The sequence below is a fragment of the Oryzias latipes genome, chromosome 17 (assembly GCF_053564925.1).
Source record: "Oryzias latipes strain Hd-rR chromosome 17, Olatipes_Hd-rR_3.1".
Classification (NCBI taxonomy): domain Eukaryota; kingdom Metazoa; phylum Chordata; class Actinopteri; order Beloniformes; family Adrianichthyidae; genus Oryzias; species Oryzias latipes.
Window position 1 is genome coordinate 29346294 of NC_136253.1, and position 27369 is coordinate 29373662.

Below are 27369 nucleotides of genomic sequence, written 5' to 3' on the forward strand. Positions count from 1 at the left end.
GGTTAATTGAATCCATATTTGAAACCAAGTTTAGGTAAAATGATGTTTTTTAAAGCACTTTTTAAAGCTTTTTCAGTCAGAATTAGAGGCTTTCATCTTCTATTCATATCCTTGTTTTGGTAATAATGCCATATTTCACCAAATACTGATTGGCATGTGATCGTGCCTCTTCGATTTTTCTTCAGAGTAGTTGGGCTTAAAAATATTCATGCATGACATAAAATATTCATCCAGAGTATTTTGTTTTACTTATAGGTCAAATTATACTATGATGATAGCAAATTATAACAAAACAGCAGTCAAACATAAACCTGATGTAAAGCTATAGATTCAAGTCCCACTTTAGGAAATCCGAACTCTAACTTTTTTCAGCCAATTTAATGAAAAGCAAATTCAGGTTTATCACTTAGGTACGACTTGATGTTAATCGTAGTTATTCACAAATAAGTGGGGTTTTTTTCTGCATTCACAGAATTTAGGAATCTTTGACAATGAGTTGCTTTTGTTTATGACCTTATTTACTAAATATTATCAGAAATGTTATTGGAAAATAACTTGGGAAGCTATTGCTAAATGGTTTAAAATATCTCTTTTGCTGTCCTTTCTGAGGTGTACAGTATGACTGGCTTGGTTATGCTTTCATTTGTCCATCCGTCCATCCATCTTGAGAACCTACTGAATCACTTTTTTTGTCACAGCGCTGCTGGAGCCAACCTAGCTACTGTTGGGCAAAGCCTTAACAGGCCGCTATATCTGTTGCAGGGCCACACAACCACACACCTAGGGACAATTTAGAGAAACCATTTAATCTATAAAGCATGTTTTTGCACTGTGGGAGCAAGCTGGAGAACACACATGCATACATGAGAAGAGCATAGAAACAGAAACATCCCAGCTGGGATTCAAACCAGGGCCCTCTTGCCATGCCACGGCCCCACCGTGCAGTCATCCATCACTACTTTTGAGGTTTTGTACTTAGTTTTGGTTGTACTTTGTGAGTCAGTGTTTTTCTTTTGCAGAAAGCAGATTTCCATTAACGTTCTTAGGTTCTTACATGAAACCTTAAAGTATTTTAGTTTATCCAAGTCTTTATAAGTCTGGAAAAAATTGTAAATTTGCTTTTTAGTTAAATACCGCATTTACAGATTTTATGTCCCCATAAACTTTAATTTTGACTTCAAATGTTCATTTTCTGTAGTTTTTTAAATGTAACTTTATTTTCACAGAATATAATCTTTGATTAACAACACATTTAAATATGTTATGACAGCATAACTTATGCAAAGCAAGTATCTCTGATGCAGCGGAGGTTATTCTGCGGCGGCATATACCGGTACACAAGAAACAGACAAACCACATTTAGATGTTGAGTAGGATCCAACACTCATTTATTCATTTCCATATTTTTCCTCAACAATTTTTGTTATGTGTCCACAGACATAAAAAAAAAATCCTGAACACCTAGAAGATAGACATGAGCACTGAGCTTAAGACTGTCACTGGATTTAGACCTGTCATCTTCTGCTAAGCAGCTCGGAGCAGGAGTACAGACGTGGGATCATCTGAAATGAAGAAGTCACCAGCACTGAGCAGAGATGTGCAAAAGGGAATCTTGTCAGCACTCTGCGGACACTCGACAAAACAGCAGGACAGTTGTTCTTACTCATTATTGTATACTGTCTGGGACAAAAAGGGGGTTAATATCTGTGGGATGAGACCCACCACACAAATCTCCATTTATATACAAGACAGAGCTGAGAGGAAGGTTTCCAGTTACTCATTACGAGGATGTTAAATGGAAATAATTTACAAGAAGTATTGTAAGAATGGAAAGCTGTCATTAGCAGGCGATAAGGCAGGAGAGAGGAACAGGGTTCAGTAGAAGTGGATCTGCATGCTTCAATCCACAGCTATGACAGTTAGGAACAAGCCAATTAGAAAACAGTCGACTGATGCACCTTTTCTGCAAGTGATGGCCAACACGCTAAAACTGTCTCACAAAGTGGTTTTGTCTTCTGACACCTTTCAAATTAGAATTGGGAGGCATTTCTTAGCTATCTGAAACTGAAGGATATTGATGTGGTGATGATGCATTGACCACACAAGAAAAAAAAAAACATTTCTTACACATATGCTTCAAAAATGTCATAACATCAGGATAAAAAATAAACATATTTTGTGCGTAAGTGCATACAATTACATTGAAAATGCTTGTGAACCAGCAAACATTGAGCAGTCTTTTGTATTTGGAGGAATAACAACTGATTGGCTGCAATTTCTTAGAAACCTTTGACTATACAGGAGGATGTTATTTGCGTTCAGACAGATTAAACACTGCATTGCTCAACAGGTTGGCTGGCCTGTGACACACAGTTGATTAACCTTTCTGTTTACTGACCATAAGTCGTATTTGCAAAAAAAACACAAAAAAAGGCAGATTGGCTGTCCGACCATCCCTTTGACATTATTTCCCTTTGGGATGTGTTTAATAATATCCACCTGATCTGCTACAATTTTCAGTATTTTCCTAAAATTCCTCCATGATTTGATATTCTGCTTAGGCCATGATTTCCAACAATTATGGGCCCACCTAGTTACAAAGCAGACAGATGAAAGCAACAGGAAACAAATGTGGACATGAAAGTTAAACATCAGCAAAGCTAATCATCCTTTACAGGGTTTGAACACACCAGGCTGTCAAACATCTAGCAGCTACAGCACAAAAGCTAAGAGGTGCTTTAAAAGGCAACTGTACTGTTATAGACTATATCATACAATAGAAGAATGCTGACAATATTTACTGTAGAATATGGACTCAAACAACAAAAACAGATTCATTTTGAGGTTTGAACTAAAATTTGGTGTTAATGAAAGAGAAAAAAAGGTGATAGTAGGGAGGCACTATCTGGTGCATGGAAAACACTTATGTCTACTTAAAGCAACCACTCTTAACAGGTCCAGAGTCATTTACAACGCTGCCCTTTCTGTTAGGCTACAACAACATAGAGGTTATTTATTAATTCAAACAAATCTGCGGCCTTCAAACCCACAGAATAAGTGCTTGTTGAAGATTTTAAAAAAAGTACAACAGCATGGTATATAAAATCTCACAGATCAGTTTAGGTGCACTTGATTGGTTTAGTATTAAATTGGTCTCTTTAAACCTCTTAAAACCCGAGTTAACATTTGAGCTAACCTGTTGTCATTGGGCCCCAGTAAAGCAGAATTAACTACTGGGGTAATAGAACCCAAAATGTGACACCCATGCATGTTGATGTTTTATCTTAAGAGGTAAAATGAGAAAATGGAACTGTAATGTCAATATCTATGTCTATCTACTGAAGGGAAAGGGCAAAAATTGATTGATTTTTGATTGGTTTCTCTCTCATGTCGCTTGTTAATGATGAGGATGCAAGAATATTATTGTAGATTCGCAAAAATCATAATGCATCATATGTGTAATGATAGCAAGAAGAACTTAGATAGGAATAGGTTAAAGAGAAGAGTTTAAAACCACAAAGCTATTCCTCCAAAAATTGACAAAAACTTTTTACAAGACACGTATTTCTCAAACAGGCTTTTGAATAATTTTCTGAATTTTACAAGTGAATTTGCTCAGTTTTGCAAAAGTCAGGCTTTAGGTATCCTCTTGTTTGCTGAATGCAAATAATCCCCTTTTCACTCCAACATCAAAACAGCTTTCACACTGACTATCATAAAACAGTATGAGTTACCCAAACTGCCATAAACATGAATCTGAATAAACATAATTGAAATATGATTTCAACAACTATATTAATTATAAATCTGTGCTTTGGTTAAAAAAAACAGAGAAAACATCACAAGTGTTCAATGAAAACAATAAAGTGCAATACAACACAACTCTCAACAACAGTGCAAATAATCTGCAAAAGATTTTTTTTAATCATAACAATGAATAAGAAAAGAAGCAAAAGCAACGCTAAACATTCCAGGTCTCTCCTTAAAGTGAATTACTTTCTCTTTTCTGAGCCAAAAACCGTATTCTTCAGGAAACAAGAGTTAAGAAAAAAATGACAAAAGAACAAAAGTTTATTCTTCTGTCTAAGCAAACATCTTTTCATGCTACTATATTTTTCAAATGAAGAGCAACCTTTGGAGTAGAACACTCCATGCTGTAGAGCATCGAGCCGATCCCGACTGAGGTAATGTGATATCTAATGATAGCAGATATAAGTGAAGCTTTCAAGCCAGCACCCAATTCAAAGAAACATCCTGTTTACTGTGTTTCTCTTCTCCAGCTGCATTAATGGTTTGTGTTAAGACATTTTTACTGCTTTTTTTTAATTATTATTATCTGAGATAAAATAATTACTTACTATGAACTTTAACAGGCAACTTAAAGCCTCAAAGAATCCTTCAAGTCCAAAATAATGAACCTGAACTAGTGGAAAAGCACTGCACGACTAAAATAATTACCAGGTTTGGATAGTTAGTTTTCTTATGAACTCATCTCAAAGACAGAGGAGGGACACACCATGCAAGGCTGAAGTAGAGGACTGCAAAAATGAGACAAGAGACTGGTGTTTGACTGAGTGATTTTTGAGACAGGGGCAGTCACTACAGAGAAGGATAAGTCTGTTATATTGTTTTTGTTCATCAAAGCAAGATGCTGAGCCAAGCTTTTAGATTGTATTGGTAGTTTTTTTTTTCTTTATTTCCAACCAGTCTGGTTCACCTCTCACATCCTCTGAGCAGCTGGGACCGACTGGACTGACTTTCTCCTGGAGAGCTTTGACCTGAGAAGATATCACACGTTTGTCAAACTGAGAGGTGCCTTCAAAGAAAAGCTGTAATTTACAGGTAATTTACTATCTGATTGTGTTTTCGTTTAAAAATTTTAACAAAAAAGCATATTATTGGAAAATGAAGCACATCATTTGATGTGTTATTTCATCGATGTGTTTTTATCATACTATTTTGAGTTAAAAAATGGAAAACTGAAGATCTGGTTCATTAAAATTCTTTAGTTTTTGTACATTGAGTGTTTGCTATATGTTCACCTTTTGCAATCTCACTCTCTATATATATATATACACACACCTTCTCATTCAAAGAGTTTTCTTTATTTTCATGACTATGAAAATTGTAGATTCACATCAAAACTATGAATTAACACGTGGAATTATATCCATGACACAAAAGTGTGAAACAACTGAAAATATGTCATACTGTAGGTTCTTCAAAGCAGCCCCCTTTTGCTTTGATTACTGCTTTGCACACTCTTGTCATTCTATTGATGAGCTTCAAGAGGTAGTCACCTAAAATGGTCTTCCCACAGTCTCAAAGGAGTTCCCAGAGATGTTTAGCACTTGTTGGCCCTTTTACTTTCACTCAGCGGTCCAGCTCACCTCATACCATCTCGATTGGGTTCAAGTCATCTGGCTCAGCACCCCATCACTCTCCTTCTTGGTCAAATAGCCCTTACACTGCTTGGAGGTGTGTTTGGGGTCATTGTCCTGTTGAAAAATAAATGATGGTCCAACTAAACGCAAACCGGATGGAATAACATGTCGCTGCAAGATCCTGTGGTAGCCATGCTGGTTCAGTATGCCTTCAATTTGGAATAAATCCCCAACAGTGTCACCAGCAAAGCACCCCCACAGCATCATACCTCCTCCTCCATGCTTCACGGTGGGAACCACGCATGTAGAGTCCATCCGTTCACCTTTTCTGCGTCGCACAAAGACACGGTGGTTGGAACCAAAAATCTCCAATTTGGACTCATCAGACCAAAGCACAGATTTCCACTGGTCTAATGTCCATTCCTTGTGTTCTTTAGCCCAAACAAGTCTCTTCTGCTTGTTGCCTTTCTTTAACAGTGGTTTCCTAGCAGATATTCTACCATGAAGGCCTGATTCACACAGTCTCCTTTTAACAGTTGTTGTAGAGATGTGTCTGATGCTAGAACTCTGTGTGCCATTGACCTGCTCTCTAATCTGAGCTGCTGTTAACCTGCGGTTTCTGAGGCTGGTGACTCGGATGAATTTATCCTCCGCAGCAGAGTTGACTCTTGGTCTTCCTTTCCTGCGGGCGGTCTGCATGTGAGCCCATTTCTGTGATGCGCTTGATAGTTTTTTGACTGCACTTGGGAACGTTTCAAAGTTTTCCCAATTTTTCGGACTGACTGACCTTCATTTCTTAAAGTTATGATCGCCACTCGTTTTTCTGTGCTTAGCTGTTTTTTTTCTTGCCATAATACAAATTCTAACAGTCTATTCAGTAGGCCTATCAGCTGTGTATCCCTTCTGCACAACACAACTGATGGTCCCAACCCCATTTATAAGGCAAGAAATCACACTTATTAAACCTGACAGGGCACACCTGTGAAGTGAAACACATTTCAGGTGACTACCTCTTGAAGCTCATCAAGAGAATGCTGAGAGTGTGCAAAGCAGTAATCAAAGCAAAAGGGGGCTGCTTTGAAGAACCTACAATATGACATATTTTCAGTTGTTTCACACTTTTCTGTTATGTATATAATTTCACATGTGTTAATTCATAGTTTTGATGCCTTCAGTGTGAATCTACAATTTTCATAGTCATGAAAATAAAGAAAACTCTTTGAATAAGATGTGTCCAAACTTTTGGTCTGTACTGTGGCCTCCTGATTGGCTGTAGACCTTGTCAATCAATCTCCTCCCTGCTGTGTCTCCTGTACAGATTGCGTTTAGCTTGCCTGAGGTACACAAATCTTCCATTGCAAGCAGATTTTGGTTTTCATTCAATAAAACTGAATTTGTTTCTTAATGGCGGTTTGTCCTCAAGTTTTAACTTTGAGTTTGAAAAAGAGAGAAAAGTGTGAAAATATTCAAGTCTGTCTCAGAAAATTGTATAAAATGTGTAGTGAGGAGTTTCACAGCCCTATAGCAAGTTCTTTATGGAATGTAACCCCCAGAATAAACACGGGAACACTCATCAATTCCCACAAGTATCCAATAGATTTTGTAATCAAGAGAGATTAAAATCCACCTAAGAGGATTATACAGTTTAATTACCTGCTGTGAGAACAAAATACAACACTGTGGTTATGAAATTACTGCAGCAAAAAAATTAAACATCTCAAACAATAGTTGGGCCAAATCCGAATTAATTTCCTACTCCTCTGGCTTCACACTATTGCTCCAATAGGGGCATTTGAAGAGCTTGACATGAGTCCAACTTCCCTTCCCAAAGTTTAAAGCTTAATTTTCTATATTATATCTGCACTTTTGTGTTATTCAAAAATAAAGAAATAACGGAAATTGAAAAAAAATTGGGGGGAAAAAACAGTTGGCATCCATGCTTCAACTGAGAAACCTTTTTTTTAATGTGACTTTATTTTGAACGTCTTTTTAGGAACGTACGTCTGTGTTTAACTTTAAACTTCGGGGCAGTTTGCTCGCCACCTACCTGATGGTGCCGGCTAAGAGAGGGTTAAAAGCGTACAGCCAGTCATGCATCTCCTTGTCATTAGACGCCTGCAGCAGAATCCCACGATGCTCTGTGCACACGGCGAACGTGTTGGGAGTCTGAGACATGAATCACACAGAGGTTATGAAGACTCATGCAGGAACAGAGGTTTCCTTTTGCTTCCCGATAGAACTGATCTTTACCCGTAAAAGTGTCTGCTTGTCTTCGCTGTATTCCACCTTAGCAGAAGATAGGTTGATAACAGCTCTCTCAACGCTGTCTCGTTCGCTGCGGTAAAGGTACACGTAAGGCCGGCGCACCACGACGTAACGCCTCACCCAGCCGCTGGTGTGTGGCTCCAGGAAATGCAGATAGCCTTTCTTTGACACGATGGGACTGCATATAATTAAAAAAAATGCTTTTACTTTTTTTTTACATTAAAAAGATTGAAAAAATCTTTTATTTACGTCTTTGAAATATAAATAATTGCTTATTGAAGATATAGGAAACTGTGAATTGAACCTTACATTGTCCCTGTTTTAATGGGAAAAAGACTTTTTATTTTTTTAAACTGACTCACAGTTGATGGTGTAAATATTTAGATGTTATAGTTCCAAAAAAAAAAAAAGGTTTTGGGGGAACATCTGACCTAACACGGATCTCCTGGATGTCGGGAACAAAGGTGCATCCTCTGAGAGCTTTCTTCCTGTCCACTGGGCTGAAGGGGTCCAAGTCTGGAGTGGAGGCTCCTGAGTTAAGTTCAGTCAGTCTGCACAAACATTTTAGGACATCTTAGCAAAAATAGAAATTCAAAAGCCAAACATTTCTAAAGAAAATGTCTTGTGTTGGAGCAGTTGCTTAAAAAAACGTTTTCCCCACCTCATGTCATAATGTCCATCAATCAATGAAGGGCAGGTGGAGGAGGGAGTGAGCGTGCTCAGTCCAGACGAGGATGACTCTCTCATGAGCGATGCCGACATCTCAGAGAGCTAAAACAAACCCGTAAACATCCAGACACACACACGGTGACAAATACAGACAGAGACAACACATACCAGCAAACAATTAAGCACAGACAACACAAACATGCATTCAGAAAACAGCTTAATTAACAATTTTTCGCCTTTCAGATATTTGTGTAGAACCACCACATGATGGAAAAACATAAATATATCTAAGAGCCCCTCGCCTGTTTGCATTTAAGTGTCATTATGTTAGGGGAGGCCTCACTTTTTCTGAACTGCAGGGACTGTGAGAGATGAAGGAACAGACAGAGGTGATACCAGATTTTATTCAACTGCCTCAAAAAGCTATTAAATGCAAGTGAAAGTATTAAACTTAGCTTAGCAGGGTGGTTCTAAGAGCATTAAGTAAAGAAAAACGTTTTTTAAATTATTAAAACTAATCAAGGGTCTGCAGAATGTCTGCAGAAAGCTGAACGAGTCAGAGTAATACAGGGTTTTAATGTCTAGTTATGGTAAAGCTGTAAACATGATGCTTGTTATAATTGTTGGCTGGGTAAGAGGGCCTAGGCTGGGGCTCACCTTGCTCTCACTGGCACTGCTGCTCACCTGGCTGTACTCTCTGTTGAAGGTGTGCATCAGCAAACGCAGACACTGAAACCAAGAGAGGGAAAAAAATGTTGTTTTTTCCCCAGATATACACAAAACAAAACCAGAAATGAACTAAAGTTGAGTTTGGGTGGAAGCAGTCACCTTAGCAGCCAGCTCTCTCTGCCTCTCGTTGGGGCTTTCACGGACCGGGCTGCTGCTCGGGCTGTGACAGACAGCGGGCCCCTTTGCAAAGTCGTTGAAATCGTTGCTCCTATAAAGTGCATCCTGTCCCGCCTGCAGAGTTGCCTCCAGCTTCTCCCTCAGCAGCAGGTAGTGCCTGGTCTTTTCCACCTTCAAACAGGAAAGCAGCTTTCACAGGAGGAGGTGATTTAAATGATACACAGCAGCTGACACAGAATCTCATTTTGCTGTTTTATCTTTGCGTTGTGGTATTTGTTTAGAATGTTGCGAGATGAATAATGATGGACTTAAATAGATTTTTTATTTATTGATAAACAATATTTCATAAAATAAAAAGGGAAAAAGCGTTCTTTATTTGAGGAAATCTCTGTCATGGTACTGGGAATTCTTTCTGTCAAATTTTGAAACCCTCCGGATATAAATTCAGAAATTATGTGAGCTATAATACATGTATGCTCTACAAATAGGATATTTTATCAAAATCCCTAAAATTTTGTGTGGTTTTGGTTTAAATAAATCGTAATTCTACCCTTGAATAGCCATCCAAACTAAGATGAATGACACATTTTTAAATTTGTTGCTAATTTTTACTATTACAGCTCTGGTCTCGCCTCCTCAGCACTGACCTCCTGCAGTAGGCTGAGTTTCTCCAGCTCCCACTGGTGGTCGAGGATGAGGCTGTCACTGCGAGGCCTCCATCCCGCCAGGTTCTCCTCTCCTCGCACATAAGCCACCGAGGTGTCCAGCACACGCCTGCGACGACGCTGCATTCCTGATAAAGAAGTGTAAAACAGTTCATGCTTTTAGTACATTTACTAATCCAGCTTCTATTTGTTTTTTTCTACTTATTCTGGAATTACCTGGACTTCCATTGTCGGCTACATAGCAAAGAGTGACTTCATAAACTCCAGTGACACGGTTACTGCCAGGAAGAAGGACAAAATGTTAGAAGTGCTGTACAGTGCCTGATGGACCAGAGAGAAACGCGCAACGGTGAGCCGGGTGGGCAGGAGTCAAAGCTACACAAACTGATTCTTTTGGTTCTTATCCCCCATTTCAAACTATGAATCTTTTTAATCCTATCTTTTAATCATTTTATCTTTTTATCTATTTATTGTGTTTTTATTGGTTTTAGGAATGATTGTGTTTTGAAATTTCCTTCTGGATCATTAAAGTCTATCAATCTATTTATCTATCTATCTATCTATCTATCTATCTATCTATCTATCTATCTATCTATCTATCTATCTATCTATCTATCTAACTATCTATCTATCTACATCTAACATGCTTGTGAGCAGAAAACACTTCAGACTATGCCTCAGGCTGATGTGTACCTCTCTGAGGGGCGAAGACAGCCAGTGCTGAAAAGGTTTCTGATGGAGCGCGAAGCTGGCAGCTTGGCATCACGGGAGTAAAACACCACGCAGAAATCTTTGGTGATTACAGTCGGCTGAGTGCAGTTCTCCATCTATCAGCAACACAAATCACATTTAGAAAGCAGCCACTGAAGTAGAAAATGTCGGGTAGGGGTTCCCGTTTTACTTTCCCAGTGTAAATGCGTACCTCCAGATAAGCAGAGAGGGTGATGTAGATCTTCTCTCCATATGGAGTGACTCTGTTCAGAAGCAGAGAGTTGTGCATGGAGCTGTCCCATGCTGACTCAAATCGATAGAAGGTTCTAAAGAAAAAATAAAAAAAAGATGAATTTGTTTCAAAAAACGAAAAAAAAAATGAAGATGTGTTGTTATCACAAAAAAAAAGAAACAAAATAAAAGATCTTTGTACCTATGATCAACTCCCAAGGACACACTGCGGTTAACAAAGCATAAAAAGAAGCAAATTAGGTTTTATTTTAGTTAGGCAGCTACTTTAAAACCTAAAAAAAAACATCAGATTTGTGAGAGTTGAAAAACATTTTGATGTCAAAAGATTGATTAGAAAAAAATATTAAATCTAGATGTTGAAAAGCTAAGTTAAGCTTTTTGAAAGCATTGAGGCATAAATAGAGAATAGAAAAAACAATATATATCCCTACTTGTCATCATGTTTGGGCCAGAAGTATCCAGAAGACAGGATGTTGAGGGAGAGGATGTTGGGATCTATGATGGTCTCGTCAGCCTCCGGAGTGTTTCGAATGCGTCCTGTTTTTTTATAAATTAAAGTAAAATGTGGACATTTATACTACATAATTTTTAATATTTCACATTCTTCTTGAAATGCAAACATTTTCTAACATGTGCAACTCACCGATGACAAGCTCCTTCACCTCCTTCCACTCAATATCATTTCCTGTTTCATGAGCAATAGTGACTCGGATCCTCCTCTGAATGCCCTGTGGAGGATCAGCAGAGTTTAGTTCAGCACTGCCAATTCTCATAGGATTATAAATACAACTAAATGAAACTGTGGAAATATTACAAAACCTGGTGTAGAAGGAAAGTCCCATGACACGGCATCCCGCCCCTGTGATCAACAACCGCTGGGATGTAGCTGGAGAAAAAAAAAACGGTTAAATTTACATTGAGTATTGTCTGCAATTGATATGAGCTTCTTGTTTATAAAGTGTTTAAGTAGCTGTGGACAGGACTCACTCTCCGTTAGCTTCCAGCTCGCAGATCTCAAAGAAAACCATGAGATCATATTTGGCGTGACAAGGTCCCGCTGTAGAGCGAGTCATCGTGTTTAGTTTGGTGGCTGGCACTGGAAAGAGAACAAAAAAATGACAACAGAAGGTTAATGCTAGCAGAGAAATGAAACAACAGAGACAAACATCACTGAAAACACTGAAATGAAAAAAAACAAGAATGAGATACAAGACTTCTGGCAAATTGATCCTGGGTTACTTATAAATCTTTTTATAGTATGTACATAATTCATTTTCATTTGTGTTAAAATTAGGGGCAACTTTCCATAAGTATGAAACCAGCGGAGAGAAGGATGGGATTATCCTGAGCAAAAATCCCATGACAAAATAGATATTTTCCCAAAGTAACTAATCATTGCTTCTCACCTGGTTTGGACAAAGGCATCACTCGTGGAAACTGCCTTCTCGATGGTCTCAGGGGGCTGAAACAAATTTACCAAAACATTTTCTATGGGAAACACAACGTCATATTTTGACCTAAAAAAATAGATCAAACCTGTCCCTAACCTGATCAAATCTTTGCAGAGCGGAGGGAAAGGCTGCTTCTGATAGTGTCCAAACACCTCAAAAACAATGGGCTGAGTCTTTATATACTCCATGAAGGATTTGGTCACCTCCACTGTTATCTAAGAAAGTGAAGGAAATAAAAAACTAAAATTAAACTGTTTTTTGTCATTATCATTTTGTATTCCACAGACAATATTCATATGGCCACAATTTCTAGGTTATTACATACATTTTGTACATGATAGAACCCAAGAGGAGGTCCTCTGCCAGTGTTCTTCAGAGGCTCAGTGGAGAAAGCTTCGTCATGGCGGTGGATGAAACTAAAAAAGTGTAAATTCAGGTGTTTAGAAAATGTATTGTTCAAACTTTGGCAATTTTGGAATTAAACTACAAGAGTTTTGGTTTTTAAATCATGTGAATGACTTGACAGAATAAACAAAAATCATTTTTTGTCTAACAAATGAAGGACATTCAAATAAGACTAGCAACATAACACAGCTTTAAGCTTGAATCTCACTTGAACTGGCAGAAGATATCAGCATATTCCGCTGAGATGCTGGACGCTTGTAAGACAGTGACCCTGAAGGTGAAAGTGCTTCCTATCTTCAGGTGGGACAAGGCTTTCTCAGGAGACAACTCCAGAGGAAAGTCCAGACCCAAGGTCTTCACCGGGCTTGGAGGTGCTTCGTGGGTGGCTGTGTGGCACAGACAGATGCACACAGCTGTTTTACACTTTTTTTTATTTCCACATTAAAGTTTGTTTTCATCTCTCAAAGGGTGAAAACAGAGGAACACACTTTTCTTCTACCACATCACCACAGATGATAGTGAAAGTGGAGTAAACTGGTTTTAAGTCAAGATCCCTGATTTAAACCAAACTTTTCACATGAAAAAAAGAAAAGAAAATAACCAAAAGCAAAAGTGTGCAGTTCCTGCACAGACCTCCTTCTCACCTACACAGGTGTTGTTGTTGACTTCATCTGCAGAGATTCCTATCTCAGAATTTTGTCCTTCTCCTTCCACAAACCTTAGCTCTTCTTGGGACGTGTTGGAGTGCGACAAGCCTCCAGGACCCGACTCACTCTGGAACTGAAACAAGCTCATTAGGTTTGCTTGTTTTTGATGGAAAAACATTTCTATCATCTTTTCATCCAAATGATTCCAGATACGAACTTTCTCAAACTGTTTGTCCTCAAAGGAGATTTTGGCAGTGCCCGACTGTCTCACTCCGGAGCCATAATCAGGAGCCTCTTCGTCAGCTAAAGAAAGACAAAAAGACTACTTTAATGAGCCTACTCACCACTTTTCTAAATAACAGAAGGAAATTGACAAAAAAAATCTTGTTTAGCAGCTCAAATAAAAAGAAAGTCCAGTTTTGTTTGTACCAGAAATAGCCTGAACAGCCACCCTGAGGAATCCTTTCACCTCTCCTTTCTCACTGACAATAGCCACGCGGTGCACCAGGGGAACTGGGTACAGCAGGTTACTCAGATACACAAAAGCTCTGAGGAGAGGAATGACACTGCCTTTAATTTTTCTGAGGGAAATAAAATGAAAATGAAAGACTTTGCTGAGATGCTGACCTTCCAACTAGACGGAACCACGGGAAGCGGTCATAGAAGGGATCACCTCCTGTCATGGCGGGATCACACTCTTCCACAGCGCTGCTGGGCAGCTCTGCAGCGCGGTCATACATCTCTCTCATCAGGTCTAGCCTCTGCCTGCAAGGAGGGCCATTAAAAGGAAACATCAGCTTGTAAAGTCTTAGAGATTGAAGCAAAAAGTTTGTTTTTTATTGCAAAGGTGATTTTGGTATCAATGCTCCTGATATCTGATTATTTTCACACGAATTGACATTGAAGACCGACTCCAATCATCTTTTGAGCTATTGTAAAAGTGTTTCCAGTGCTCTTTTAATTATGTTTATCCCAATTTTAGCCAAAGCTAAAAAAAACGGTTTTGTTTTCTAGGACATAGTTTCTGTAGAGTGGCAGTAGTTCTGAGTTCTGGGCGGGACTGTTGGCCTGGAGTAACCCCCCAGTAAATTTGTGCATTTTAATGATAAAAAAGTTGTAATACCTGAGTTTTTCCAGAGTCCAGTAATGTGTGGCTCCATTCTTCTGATCCTGGACTTCCACAGCCACGATTGTCTGAGGAAAAGGTCGTCTCTCCCGCTCTTTGGCCACGCTAGGAGGAAGCAGGTCCGGCGGCAGTGGAGAGTAGAGAGTGTCTGTCAGCAAGACAAACTGGAACTGCACCTGTTGAGATGTGAAACCATAAAAACAATGACTTTAATGTAAGAAAATGGATCACTTCAGGTTAAAAGGCTTTGGAGCATGCAGAATGTTCAGGCTGTATCTTAAGTTTGTTTCTTAAACTCCTTGCAAATCAGTGCGTTTCATCACAAAACAATAAACACAAACCTTCTTCTTCAACTCCACACTAATAGCATTGGCCTCCTTGAGGAAGATGGCATTGCCCCAGAGCAGGTCTCTGAGGGAAGTGAACTGGTAGAAACGCCACTTTCTGAAAGCCCAAAGCGCCAGCTCCGTCTCATGCTTCGTCCACGGCACTGGAAGTGAGTGAAATAATGCAAAAAAATTTTTTAAAAACACAATGAAAAATGCTTTTCAACTACTTGCAAACAGTTTGGATCTTTTAGAGACTACTTTACCTTCTTCCTCAGGCTCCTCCTCCTCCTCTGGTGACTCCAGGTAACGCGAGTCCACCTGTTTCTGAAGGGCTTCTAGCTTACTCTCATAGTCCTGAAAGAAAATATGGAGTTGGTGATCAGCAGCAACTTACTGTAAATGACTTCTAAATGGAGCTTCCACTCACCAGCCTCTGCTGCTCCAGCAAATTACTGGCTTCTTCTCTTTCTTTCCGGTATTGATCTTCGAGCTCCTGAAGTCTGGAAAATGTAAATTGTCTCAATTTTGAGAAAAATGTTAAAGTTTAAAACTCATATATATACATATTTAAAAACAGGATTGAAGAGATGTAGTTCCCCACACCAACCTCTGCTCCATCTCCTGCTTCATGTCAATGCCTTGCTTCTCCAGCAGCTCCCTCTGAGCAAAAGCCCAGTCGACAGGCTCCACCGGTGTCTCTGCACACGGCGTCCTCTCGCGCTCCAAACGGGCCTGCTCTGGGTCATTAAAGCGGAACACGTGGCTCTTCCCCATGATGATACGGTTCCCTAAAACACACAAGAAAACAACAACATTTTGATTTAATCATAACAAAAGAAATAGTTTCAAGAGTAATTAATTTAGGAATTTACATTTAGAACAAGTTTTTACTCTTTTGGAGTTCTGTTGATAGAACAGACTTGATATTTGCTCACCAGATCGTAGAACTGTGGGGGATGTGACTCGCTTTCCATTGACGTATGTTTCTGCTCCTTCACACGGCTCAAGAATGACACATCCTGATCCAGAAGAAGATAAATGATCGGTCACCTTGTTGAGGATAACTTTTAATTTTTTTTTTTTTTTTCCCAAACACAGTGACGTTTAGTTTTTACCTTCCCCCTGAGGACCGGTGGTGCTACTGAATGTACAGTGTTCATCCCTAATAAAGTGACCACTAAGAACGATGTCTTGACGTGTTTTTGCATTTTCACGACCAACTCTGAAAAATATCACCTCAATCATTACACGTTTTATAAACAGTTAAGCAGCTTGAAGCCATAGAAATGTTAAAGCTTTACTTGGTGATGCCATCTTTGATGTAATAGAGCAGACACTCTGACATCAATGGGTCCTCGTTCAGATTGACCAAATGAGGAGTCTGCAGACAAAATATTAGTCCAGTTAGTTTTAAATTTGTTTACAATATGACACATCCTCCGTACATACATGTTTTCTCTGGGATACAGAACTTGGAAACACATTTTACCTTTTTGGGGGAAAAGACTCCCACAGTGCCTCCATCCTCTCTCATGGCAACACCCATCTCAGCCAGCAGGGCCTCTCTACAGGAGGAGGTGATTATTTTACAAACAGAGGGAAAAAAAACTCAAGCAATCTATTTAACTATTGTCTTCTTTTGTTGTTGTTGGTAAGCTACACAATTTAACAGAAAAAAAAGTGGCTTACAAGATTGTGCTCTGGCCTTCAGCAAATACTTTTGACTATTTTGGGGGAAATATTGCATCATTCAACATACTTAGAAATATTTTTGACAAATAAAACAAAAAGCAATTATTAAAAAACGTTTTTAAACATTTGACACACTCCTGGTTTAGCTTATTAACACCCTGAATTTCCCTTTTTTAAGCTAAAATTTGAGCATAAGTCCATTTTATCAGATTTTTCTCACTATTTAGGATTTTAGATTATGCTTTATAACAAAGCAGAAAAAAAAAGGAACATTGATTTGGTGGTCATGATTACTGCAGGTTCAGAAATGGCATTATCATTTAGAATGACATCTTTGCCATGAAAAACAGAACAAATAAATGTCATTACAGCAGATTAAAAAAAATCTCTCCTTAATCAAAATTGTTATTTTTTTTAAAGAAACAGAAATTTAAGCTCAAACAAGAAAAATGGCAGAGAAAAAAACATTTATCTTTTTTTGGAAAGAATCTTAAAAAAATTTCTATCTACTACACTGTATTTCGCTTACAATGTATTTTTGTCAGTTTGCAATATTGATGTCAATTACCACAATTCTTTTATATTTGCATTAAGTTTTTACCCATTAATTATGTTATATAATTCTATTGCTCATTGCTTTTTACACTTCGTTTTTACCCTTTTAGAATGATTGTACTTCGAATTTTCATTGATATATAAGTTATATTTTTGTTGTTCATTTTTCTTTGTTGTTTAGGTAGATAACTGTAGCATCTGTCCAGGGTTTACAGGTGAAAAATAGCCTTTTGGCTAACCCTGTTGCATTTGCTGTGGTTTGTTTTTAATGTCCAATGCCCCTGTCAATTAACCAATAAATAAATAAAAGAAAGGAAAAAGGATAAGGAAAAAGAATGAATCAGAGTTGATGAGGGCTAAATAAAAAACAAAATATTGAAGCCATGCAAATATGGACCGACCTTTCCATGCGTATTGCCTCTGTACGACGCAGTTTCTCTTCCCATGTCTCATTGAGCTCAGCAATAATTTTCTCTGTTTCCTGTTGATGCAGAAAGAAGCAATACTCACATTGAGGATTTTAACTGTGATGTTCATATCAGTCTTGTGTCTTTGGACCACATCTTTATGAGGAAATTCCTCAACCCTACCTTGAGTCTTTCTATGGTCTCCTCGCTGGCTGGGCTGTAGATGCGATCGTGGAGGTTGCTGATGGAGGCAGCACGGCTGGACAGGGCCGAAAGTGAGGGAGATGGGCTCATTCCTGTCATTGCATTGGTCACTGTGGAGAGATCACCCCTTTGATTGACAGCCTGGCGATTATTCACAAAGTTCTTGTAATCGCACAGGTCTGCCAGAGAGAGGAGGTGTGGAGGAGGAGGATGACCAAAAGAAGGACAGAAGGTAGGAGCAAACACCAGGTTTTTACAGAGACAACAAGGATTTAGAGGAGACGTGGATTTAAAAAGGAAAAAAGAAACAGGGTACCAACAGGGAGAAGTACAAAAAAAAAGAAGAAGAGAAGCTGAAACAATGAACCCAAGCAGCTCTTATTAAAGCCATCGCTGAGAAAAGCAACTACAACACAACAGCACAAAATGTTAAAATGACAAAAATAAAGTCATAGCACAGCTAAATATGAACGCTCTTGACAGGCTTGCAAGCATGTTTAGGTCAAAGCAAACATGTAGATATTTCAAAAATGCATTTAGAACTGATGTGGAGTGTGTAAAGCACAAACTAAAGCCTATAAACCATTTAGGCAGTTTGGCAGCGCCAGCCTCCGAGCGCCCGACAAATATTTCCAATTACAAGAGCTCCACACAGAGCAACAAGACTAAAATGGTGTCCTTTAGTTCCTTCTTTTCGGTATAGCAAATGCAATGACTGTATATGAGAATTGGACTATAGGAAGTAAATACCGGCTCCAAGAAGACAAAATCCCACAGACGTCTGTGGAGAAATAAACAGCTATTCTTTTTATGTGATTTCCAATCATTTCATGACTAACTGTTCTAAGTTTGATTTATGCCTGAACAGAAATATATTTCTGTTGTTTGTCTTATTTAGTCTATTTTTGTTTTGATTGCTTGAAAAAAAAAACATTTCCAAATACAAATCCAAGTAAAGGAGACAAAAATAATAACATTTTCAATAAAAATGACATTCTTTCTATCATCTTTTCACCTTCTTCTCCCTTTGATGGGACAAACAAAATGACCCAAACTTTTTTACATGTCCCTGCAATGGAGGACATGGGAGAAAGGTCCAGATGACTTTACAATAATGATCAAAATGTTTATGATGATGAAAAGAAAACAGCCAGGACACCATTTTTGTCATGTTGCTGAGAAGAATTGAAACTAAATCAGAGCAAATAATAGTATTTTTATTTACAGCCTTTGTGCCCAACATAATCAGTATTTCTTTAAATTGAATTTACAAGAAAGTCTTGAAAATATTGGTTTGCTCTCTGGTGTTGTGTGGGATATTTTTCTTTCTTTTAGTTGCAAAGCGCTTGCAAAAGTTAAACACACATTTCAAACCAGTGATGGCAGGACCGGTGCAGCGAAATGCTGATAGCACAGAAGGGAAGAGAGAAAAGACACCACTGACTCTCTAGAATCTATCCCATGTCTGAACCCTTTATAATATAAAGTATTTTGTGGGAGTAGGTTCCAAGTCTTACACTCACTCTCTATGATGTCTCCCAGGCCCTGCGCGTACAGCAGATCTTTAAGACGAGCCACTTCCTCTTTCAGCTCACGCACCAAGCGGTTGTTGGGATCCTCGTTGATCACAGCGTTGCAGCGGATCTGTTTGGCACGATCAGCGTACCTGGATGGACATCAAAGTCTTAAACCTCAGCTTACATTTTTTGGTCAAAAAGCTTCTTTTCATACACAAGTACCGAAAGTAAAATAGTTATTCCGTGTCTAAAATGAACCTTTGGGTTATTTTAGTGAATTACAGGTGAGAAAAAGTCAGATTTAACAACCTTCAGAATAGAAGTTAATGATATTTGCTCACCTGAGAGTGCTGAGGGTTTCGTCATAGTTAATGTCTGCAGGGCTGAGGGCGGCCACCATGGCTGTACGGGAGTTCCCCCCTGAAAAACACAACATGAGACGATGTGTTCTTTGCAAAATGAGTACAATTCTAAAAAATTGACCGCCTCTTTGTGCAACTACTTACCAAGATTCTCTCTTAGCAGCCAAGTCAGAACTGAATCTCTGTAGGGAATAAAACTCTCCACCTTCTTCTTTTTCTTATTCTGAAGGACAAAGATTTTTTGCTTAGAAAAATCTTTCAAAATATTTTGCCTGCTTATTCTACAAATAAAACAACTTACCTTATTTGGAGCAGAGTCCTAAAGTTGAAACAGAAGCATTGTTGTTATTAGATTATTGTTTAAATAAAGTTAAATAATTCCCCAATTTCAGACAGTTGTGCTGAATTATAAAGAACTTACAACTTCAGCCAGAGCAGAAATGACTTTCCCTAGAGTGGTCAGGGATTTATTGATGTTTGCTCCTTCCTGCAGAATTAAAAAAATGGTTGTTTGTTTTTTCTGTTTTAAAGTACTCCTTTACTTTACATAAAATGATTTCTCCTTTTCTAAAATCCTAAAATTACACAGGACTAACTCTCACCTTCAGTCTGGTTCCTTTAGCTCCGGTTGAGTCTGCCCTCTCACTGCCTGCCAAGTCCACCAGGCTAATCTTACTGACCTGCAAGCACATACAAAAATACATAAAATACGTATTTTATTTCACTAATTCTTAACCTTTGATTTTTTTTTTCTGATGATGAAAATTCCACTAATGTTTTTGCTTTCCAGTAGACACTAAATTAGGTTAAGATTGGACCGAAGCCGTTTAAACCGTATTTGCATCAATCCCGAATTTTCCAAAACATTAAATCCAAAACTGTCACTGACTTCAGTTACTTAGTTTGTATGACGAGCATTAACACATTTTCAAACACATTTTGTCAAGAACAACAGGGAGTTGGGCCTTGTGGCAGAACCTTCTCAGAGGTGTTGTCTGTCTCCATGTCGTATTTCTTCTGTGTGAAGATGATGTTAAAGACAGCATGAGAGCGGCTGCTGGTCTCATTCATGTTTGTTGCAGCTACAGTCCTGGAAAGCATGGAAACAAGCAGAACAAGTTCATGTCTTCCTTCATAAATCCATCAGACACCTTTTTTATGTATATATATATTTTGTTACCTGGCCTTGTTTCCAGAGTCCATCAGGTCCTGAATGTCGTTATAGGAGGTGACGGCCAGCTTGGACAGATCTTCAACATAGGGTCCCAGCAGGGGGTGCTCTCTGACTCGCAGGTTGCCTTTGTTTTTGGGGTTGAGAAGGTCACGCACACGCTCACAGTAGATCTCCATGTAGCTCACCTACAGACAAAACAAAAAAAAAGCAGTCGTGAAGGTGTTTTAATTAGTAATCAGGCATCCAAGGAAAATCTAAAAGTGTCAATTTACTTTTGTCAACACAATAAAAGAACACAATTATTCAACTTTTACAATATTTAAATGACCTTATTAAAGTGACATGAAGTAAAAGCGGGGTTAAAATAATGAGGAAAAAAAGATGTTTTCTTAGTTTTATCGCACATTTTAAATATTAATGGCAAAATCTTTTTTTTTTGTTAGAAATATTTTTTAATATTTCTGTTGGCTTTTTCTAAATATTTCAACTTGAAAAAATCATTATTAAATAATGTTTTAATTTCTTAATTCTGGTGGCCCTAACCTTTCTAAAGAATCAATAAAACAAACAAAACAAGAATTTGGGGTGTTGCTCACCTCCACAGAGTACGACATGTTGTTGTCATTATTGCTGTCGTTGATTTTTGTGAAAAGATCCTCGCACATCTAGGAAATAACAATAATACAGTCAAATAATTGAAAATCAAGCTCAATAAGAATCGCACAAAAACGCATCTCCAAATGACCTTGTGTAAGTATTTACAAAAGGTTTTTCTATAGAAAAGCTGCTCTGTATTACCAGGGGTATGATCCCCTCCTGGTCCTTCTCCTGTCGCCCCATCATTGTGTAGCTTTTGCCAGCTCCGGTTTGCCCATAAGCAAATATGCAAACGTTGTAGCCCTCAAAAGCATGGAGCAGCATCTCCTCTCCAATGTCCTTGTAGACCTGCATCTGTGAGGCATAGTTGAGGTCCTCTGGCTGGAAAAACAGGGACAGAGATCCATACAAAATAAGAAAAACATCCATTATTATTGAACAGACGTGCAAAATAAGCGTGATCAAACTTACCGTGGTGTGAGACCAGTAGGAAAAGTCAAAGTTAAAACTTTTGTTTTCTTTGGGTTGTTTGGGGTTCAGAATTGCTAAAAGAACAAAACGTTAATGTTAGAAGCATGAAAAGCATCTTTACTCACAAGGCCCACAATATTTAATCAAAACATTTATCATAGATTAGTGAAAAAATATTCAGTTTCCCAGCAGAATAAATCCAATGTATACATATTTTCCCCAAAACTTTGCATTATTGGCTCTATTCTTTAATTCCTAACACAACAAACACTAAGCTCATTGTTTAGACTAGTTTTTGTGTTTCAGTTATAATAAGGGTTTAACTTTATCTAAATCTAGAACATGTCCAGATTTAATGAACCTTCCCTCCACTGTAGAAGCTTCCAATACTGGAGAAGAGAGCCCCTCCCCAGCAGCCACAGTCCCCACACACAAACATTTATTCAAGGTCAACATTACGCATGAGAGAAGATAATAAACGACAGCAAAGCAGAACAGTCCAAAAGTCAAAACCAAAACCGGAAACATAAGGGAATCAGGGGAATGGGGAAAACTGCAAAGTGAAAATCTGAGAAACACAGAAATAATCTGGAAACGTCTAAAGAATTTTCAGAAATGAGTGATTTAAAAAAAAAGTTTAGGTCCTTAGAAATAAAACTGTTTCTTGATTTATTTAAAGCTTTCCCAAATGTGCACATAGTTCTGCTGCTTGGAATTCATGGATATATATGTGGACAACATCTGTGCCAATAGGGTTGCACTGAAATTGCCATTTTTTAGCACTTATTTTCAGAATTTAATATAATAACAAATTGTTAAAATGTTAATTAAAATGCTGTCTTCCTTCATAAAGAAACATTTTAAGAGCAGCAGTGCAAATAAATGCAAACAACTCTCCTGTTAGTGACCATGACATTTCATTTGAAGCTCTTTGGTTAAGTGTCAGTGTGTCCAGAATGATCCTGATTCGGAAATGGGCTTTATTATTTCCTACTGTGTACAGATATGTTTCAATAATTTGTCTTTATAAACATTAAAACTTCTTCAAACTTCAGGTTTTTCTAACTGTTCCACCTGATATCAAAGTTTAAATATCTGGAAATCCTTCAAAATAGTCTTTTGTTTAGGCCAATAACGGAAACCAACCTGCCACAACAGATGCCATTACAGTCTCTAAGCTGCCAAATAAAAACGCTCATTCAGCTTCTAAATTATTGTGCCGTCCTCTCTTATTTGACTTAAAAATAAACTGCATCGGCCTAATAAACCAGCAGTTCAATTTAATCGCTTTACCGCAGTACTTTGTGAAACAATTTCGAGTTTAGGATGTGTCTCTTGTTGACTTTCTCCTAATGGACACAAGCTGTCTATTTGAAGACATACCGTTTTAAACCAGCACCTGTGCATTTGGTTTCATCTGTAAATGTGATCTGAGAAATGGTTTCAGCAACATATTTGGCTAGAAGAGCTCTGGCACTCTGAAAAGTATAGTGGAATCTCTTTTATTTCGAAAACATTTCCATTCAAAACCAGTGAGGCAGCTAGAGAATGATTGTTAAAAACCAACATGCACAAATACACCCTAATATCATCAGCTGACCCTAAGCTTAGACTGGAGCAGAACAATGAGACCTTTTTGGATCTGGCAGCTCGTGTGATGAGATAAGAGAGCTGTGTCTGTAGCTACATCCTACACACAGTGACCAGCTTCAGGCCTGACTAAAGCTTTTGTTTCATTCTCTGGCTGCTGGGATGCTGCAGGCCTACCGTTCCACCATTACAAAGCTGGAGGGCAAAGCTGCCAACAAGACAAATAGTGAGATACAATGTTGATTTTTGCTTCATGCAGGTCAGAAGAGTCTGAACAAAAAGCAAAGCACTATTTTCTGAGCATTTTTGGGTCACAAAAACCATGGGCAAGATGCTTTTTCATAGAACTGAGAGAAAAACATCAATAAAAACGTAATTAGGAAAAGGCTTTCTTCTATGACAAACAATCCAAAATGGTCCACTCGTAACTAGATCCATTTAGCGAACATGCATTTACAACTAAAAGCCATCATTCATGTTTGTGAAAAGCATCATCTGAGGTCATACTCACTTGTTGTGTTGCCTGACATCTGAATGATGCATTTGCTCTCCTTCCCAATTTCCCTCGAGTTAAAGGGACGGACTCTCACTGCCACTTTCACGGAAGCCCCCGCCATGCCGAAGCTGGTTGTTTTAGCAGATGAGCTTGGGATCCGTGTAGCTACAGATGCACACCTGAAACCTACAGGAGCAGAGACATTAACATAAACTTGAAGACATTTTTGTCAATTATAGCTACATCATGGGACAAAGTAAGAAAATGCCATACTGTTGTAAAAATGTTCAGCGTGTTTGGGACATGGATGTTTGGACTCCTGGCTTTGTTTTTTGTCCTTTATCAATTTAATATACCAACATTTGCATTCAAAAAATGTTCTGCTTGGGGTTGTGAATTTTCCCTCTCACATTCTGAAATTCGATACGCATTCGATACATAAAAGATTGAACAAACCTTGTGGCGATATAATATAGTTCAATTTTATTAAATGGATACTATATATACTGTTAATTTGGCAGTTAAAACTATAAGGGCTTCTCAAAGAAAAACTCCTTCTTTTCTAAGTCTCACTTTCTTTTAAGCAACAAAAACAAAACGTCCTTGACAAAACAGATTCAAGCATGTATGATTAAAAACAGTGTGTCTTTTTAATTTATTCAGGTTTTGTTTTCAGTGAAAAACTGGTTATTATACGTTTAGTGCACACAACACACAACCCTCACTGTAGTTCACCTTTAGCCAAGTGACCCGATGGTGGTAGCAAGATTGTGATTGGACGTCTTTACGCTTGCATCACACGTACATACAAAGGTAGAAAGTTGAGAGGAGAGAGGACATAATTTAACAGGAACCAATTATTTACTTTGCGATTGATTATATACCATTTTACCAACACTATCTTGTTAGTATCTGTGGTTCCAACCAATACTGCTGTTACTCCCGCTGCACAATCGATTTTTTAAAAGGTGTCTCTTTTACATCCCTAGTTTTACTCTTTAAAGTCCCACGCCAATTATTTTGATCTATTTTAAATGCGTTCCCAGTGTTCTTTTAATTATAATTAGGCTGTTTTTAGGCAAAATTTAAAGACCTGGGTCATTTTCTTGTACAGTTTCTGCAGAACAGCAATGGTTCATTAGAAATTCGCCTCTGAGTTGTGGGCGGGACCATTGGTGGGTTGTAAGCCAGTGCTCATTTCCCATCATGCCTTTGTTTACACTTTCTCCTGCTATCTTACAGCCCCCTACAACCCCAACCTCACATTAGTGGTGCAAAAAAAAATGGCGAGCCATGTTAAAGCTATCCTACAGTTATGAGTCAGAAGTCAGCGTGGACAAGGAAAACAAAGACTTACATGAATTTATTGTCTGCAAGTAAATGCATCATGATGGAGCGGAGCAGAGAGCTTGTAGCCCGCCGATTGTAGTTTGTACATATTAACTACAAGCTTTTTCAAATGCCGTTGTTTCATCTCATCCTAATTCATAATGTTTTGAATAAAGAAATACCGGTATACTGAGAAACGCAGTTTTGATCCTAATTTTCTTTACGAATAAATATATATTATCCTAAATATTAAAAACACCATCTTCATCAGAGTGGGTCTTTAAGAGTCAAAACATTCTCCATATTTTCAGCTATTTTTGCCATTTCTAAACAAACAAAAAATTTAACATTGTTGTTTTTTTAACATCAAGCTTAAATACTTAATGTTGGCACATTTTGTGATTCGGTGTTTTAAAATTTGTTCAGAATTAGCCATTGTCCTTTTCTGTTTTGTTTAGTTTTGGAATTGCTTTTAGTTAATTCTTTATATTTGTCTCAAATTTAATATTTACATTGTATTACTGGTTGGTTGGTCAGTTACTCGTTAGTTCTTAGCCATGTGAAGTATTTTTGATAATTCTGTTTTTTTTCAGTATCTTTAATTCCATTTAAGAAAATGTGTACCTTAGATGAACTTTTTCCATTCTTTTCTTAATATTTTTTTTTGTGTGTGGCTTTTTTACACATTGTTTTAATACTTTAATACTATCTTATAAAAGCAGCTTTGGAAAACCTGCCGAGAATTTCCACGAGAATTCTAAGAACTCTCACGTGATATTTCCATAAGAAATTCTTTTATTTTATTTTATTGGCTAGGCTGCGTGCATACTACTCCACAAATCACTAATGCTGATACATGACTCAGTCTCAATAGGCTGTCTTCTATCCCCCCAGGCAAAAACACGCTGCTCCAAAAATATTCTGACCAAGCTGCTGGACCATTATTTGGCAGAAGATTCACCAGCATCCGCTTACTCCAGAGCAAAATGGCTGCAAATTCATAGGGGCTGCGTTTGAAAGGCCTTATTATGAAACATTGCAGCTGCAGAACTCACGTGTTCAATTCTAACATTTAGAATGGACCTATATATAGTAATCTTTTACAAATGTCGTCTATCTGTATTCCATCAAATGCTACGTAAAGATGTTTTTCTATTACTTCAAGCAGATGTGCGCATCATCCAGTCAGAAGCTCAAAAATATACATATAAAAATACATACTATCTTTATTTATAAATTAAAAGAACAACAATTCTTTAAGAGTTTGGCGTGAATGGTTTATCGATGTCAATGTAAATGCCGTCTCTTCCATCTCGCGTTGCGCGCCGCACCTCAAAGCCAGGCCGCGTAAACACACAGGGCGCAGACACCATCATCCACAATGCGTCAGAAAGCAGGTCAGCACGCGCTTACAGCCCAGCTGTCCATCAATTATGCTGTTAACTGTACCTAATCAAACTGCTACATCTGTGATGGATCTCCAAAGACATTCTTTGTTTGTTTGTTTGCTTGTTGTTTTTTTTACCACAAGTCAAACCTCCCACATTCATCCTGTCTCTGACAGAAAGGCCTTGAACTCATCAAAGCGCAAAAACACCCAGAAGACGAAAACAACAGCAAGCCAGCGGGTCTTACCTCAGCAAGTCAGAAACCACTGAATCCTCTGTCCATTCAAAACAGTGTCAGGTTCGATTCCTGCTTCGGTCCCGCGGACAGGCGGTGTTTTCTCTGCGTCTTTGGTTGGCCTACAGCATCACTTCCCTGCGCGCATCCATACATGGAGAAGCTGCCGGGGAGAGAGGCTCAGCCTCAGCAGCAGCAGTGCTGGGTAGGCTGAGAGCTGAACGTGGCGGTGCGTCAGCGAGACGAGTGGGAGGCCAGAGGAGGAGGAGGAGGGAGAGGAACGAGCGGAAAAACAGGATGATGGCAGCGCCGTCTGACTAAAGAGGGGAAAATGGCGGAGTCGGGGATGCTGGGAGAGGCTGATGACATCAGCAGCATCATCAGAGCATCACCACCGGTCAGCCATAGAAAAACACCATTGTGGTGGTAATGGACATATATATATTTGACTCCAAAATCTGCAAACTAGCTTTGATAAGAGAGGAGAATTAAGCTCAATTCTGCTACATTTCTGTGACTTACTTCATTGCAAATCTTTTTTAACCTAGTTTTTTGTTTGTCGTCCCTTTTACTCTGACGAGTATGGTAATATGGTATACCAC

General features: G+C 38.4%; 1 protein-coding gene across 19 annotated transcripts; it reads right to left on the reverse strand.

The window, feature by feature from the left end:
• Positions 1 to 1358: 1358 nt before the first annotated feature.
• Positions 1359 to 27115, reverse strand: kif1ab (kinesin family member 1Ab). Of its 19 annotated transcripts, none has more exons than XM_078935155.1 (49): positions 26780 to 27115; positions 23831 to 24001; positions 21730 to 21803; positions 21460 to 21639; positions 21258 to 21326; positions 20668 to 20846; positions 20466 to 20577; positions 20090 to 20167; positions 19909 to 19974; positions 19789 to 19806; positions 19632 to 19710; positions 19467 to 19545; positions 19132 to 19274; positions 18974 to 19012; positions 17588 to 17718; positions 17399 to 17478; positions 16240 to 16315; positions 16052 to 16131; positions 15866 to 15972; positions 15686 to 15769; positions 15358 to 15538; positions 15178 to 15250; positions 15014 to 15104; positions 14763 to 14911; positions 14419 to 14597; positions 13923 to 14060; positions 13725 to 13843; positions 13513 to 13598; positions 13293 to 13428; positions 12857 to 13034; positions 12569 to 12659; positions 12340 to 12458; positions 12199 to 12254; positions 11780 to 11888; positions 11612 to 11678; positions 11436 to 11520; positions 11224 to 11329; positions 10974 to 10997; positions 10752 to 10866; positions 10523 to 10656; positions 10046 to 10107; positions 9812 to 9957; positions 9147 to 9335; positions 8976 to 9047; positions 8311 to 8420; positions 8081 to 8200; positions 7635 to 7827; positions 7432 to 7550; positions 1359 to 4778 (listed from the first exon to the last, which is right to left on the reverse strand). In XM_078935155.1, exons 2-49 carry the CDS (start codon positions 23934 to 23936, stop codon positions 4721 to 4723), a joined length of 5085 nt encoding a protein of 1694 aa, XP_078791281.1. In that variant the 5' UTR covers positions 23937 to 24001; positions 26780 to 27115; the 3' UTR covers positions 1359 to 4720. The 19 variants fall into 19 exon arrangements, with proteins under 19 accessions (XP_078791281.1, XP_020566738.1, XP_078791287.1 ...); XM_020711079.2 differs by having other exon boundaries at positions 15178 to 15268; XM_078935161.1 differs by lacking the exon at positions 18974 to 19012 and having other exon boundaries at positions 9003 to 9047.
• Positions 27116 to 27369: the final 254 nt, after the last annotated feature.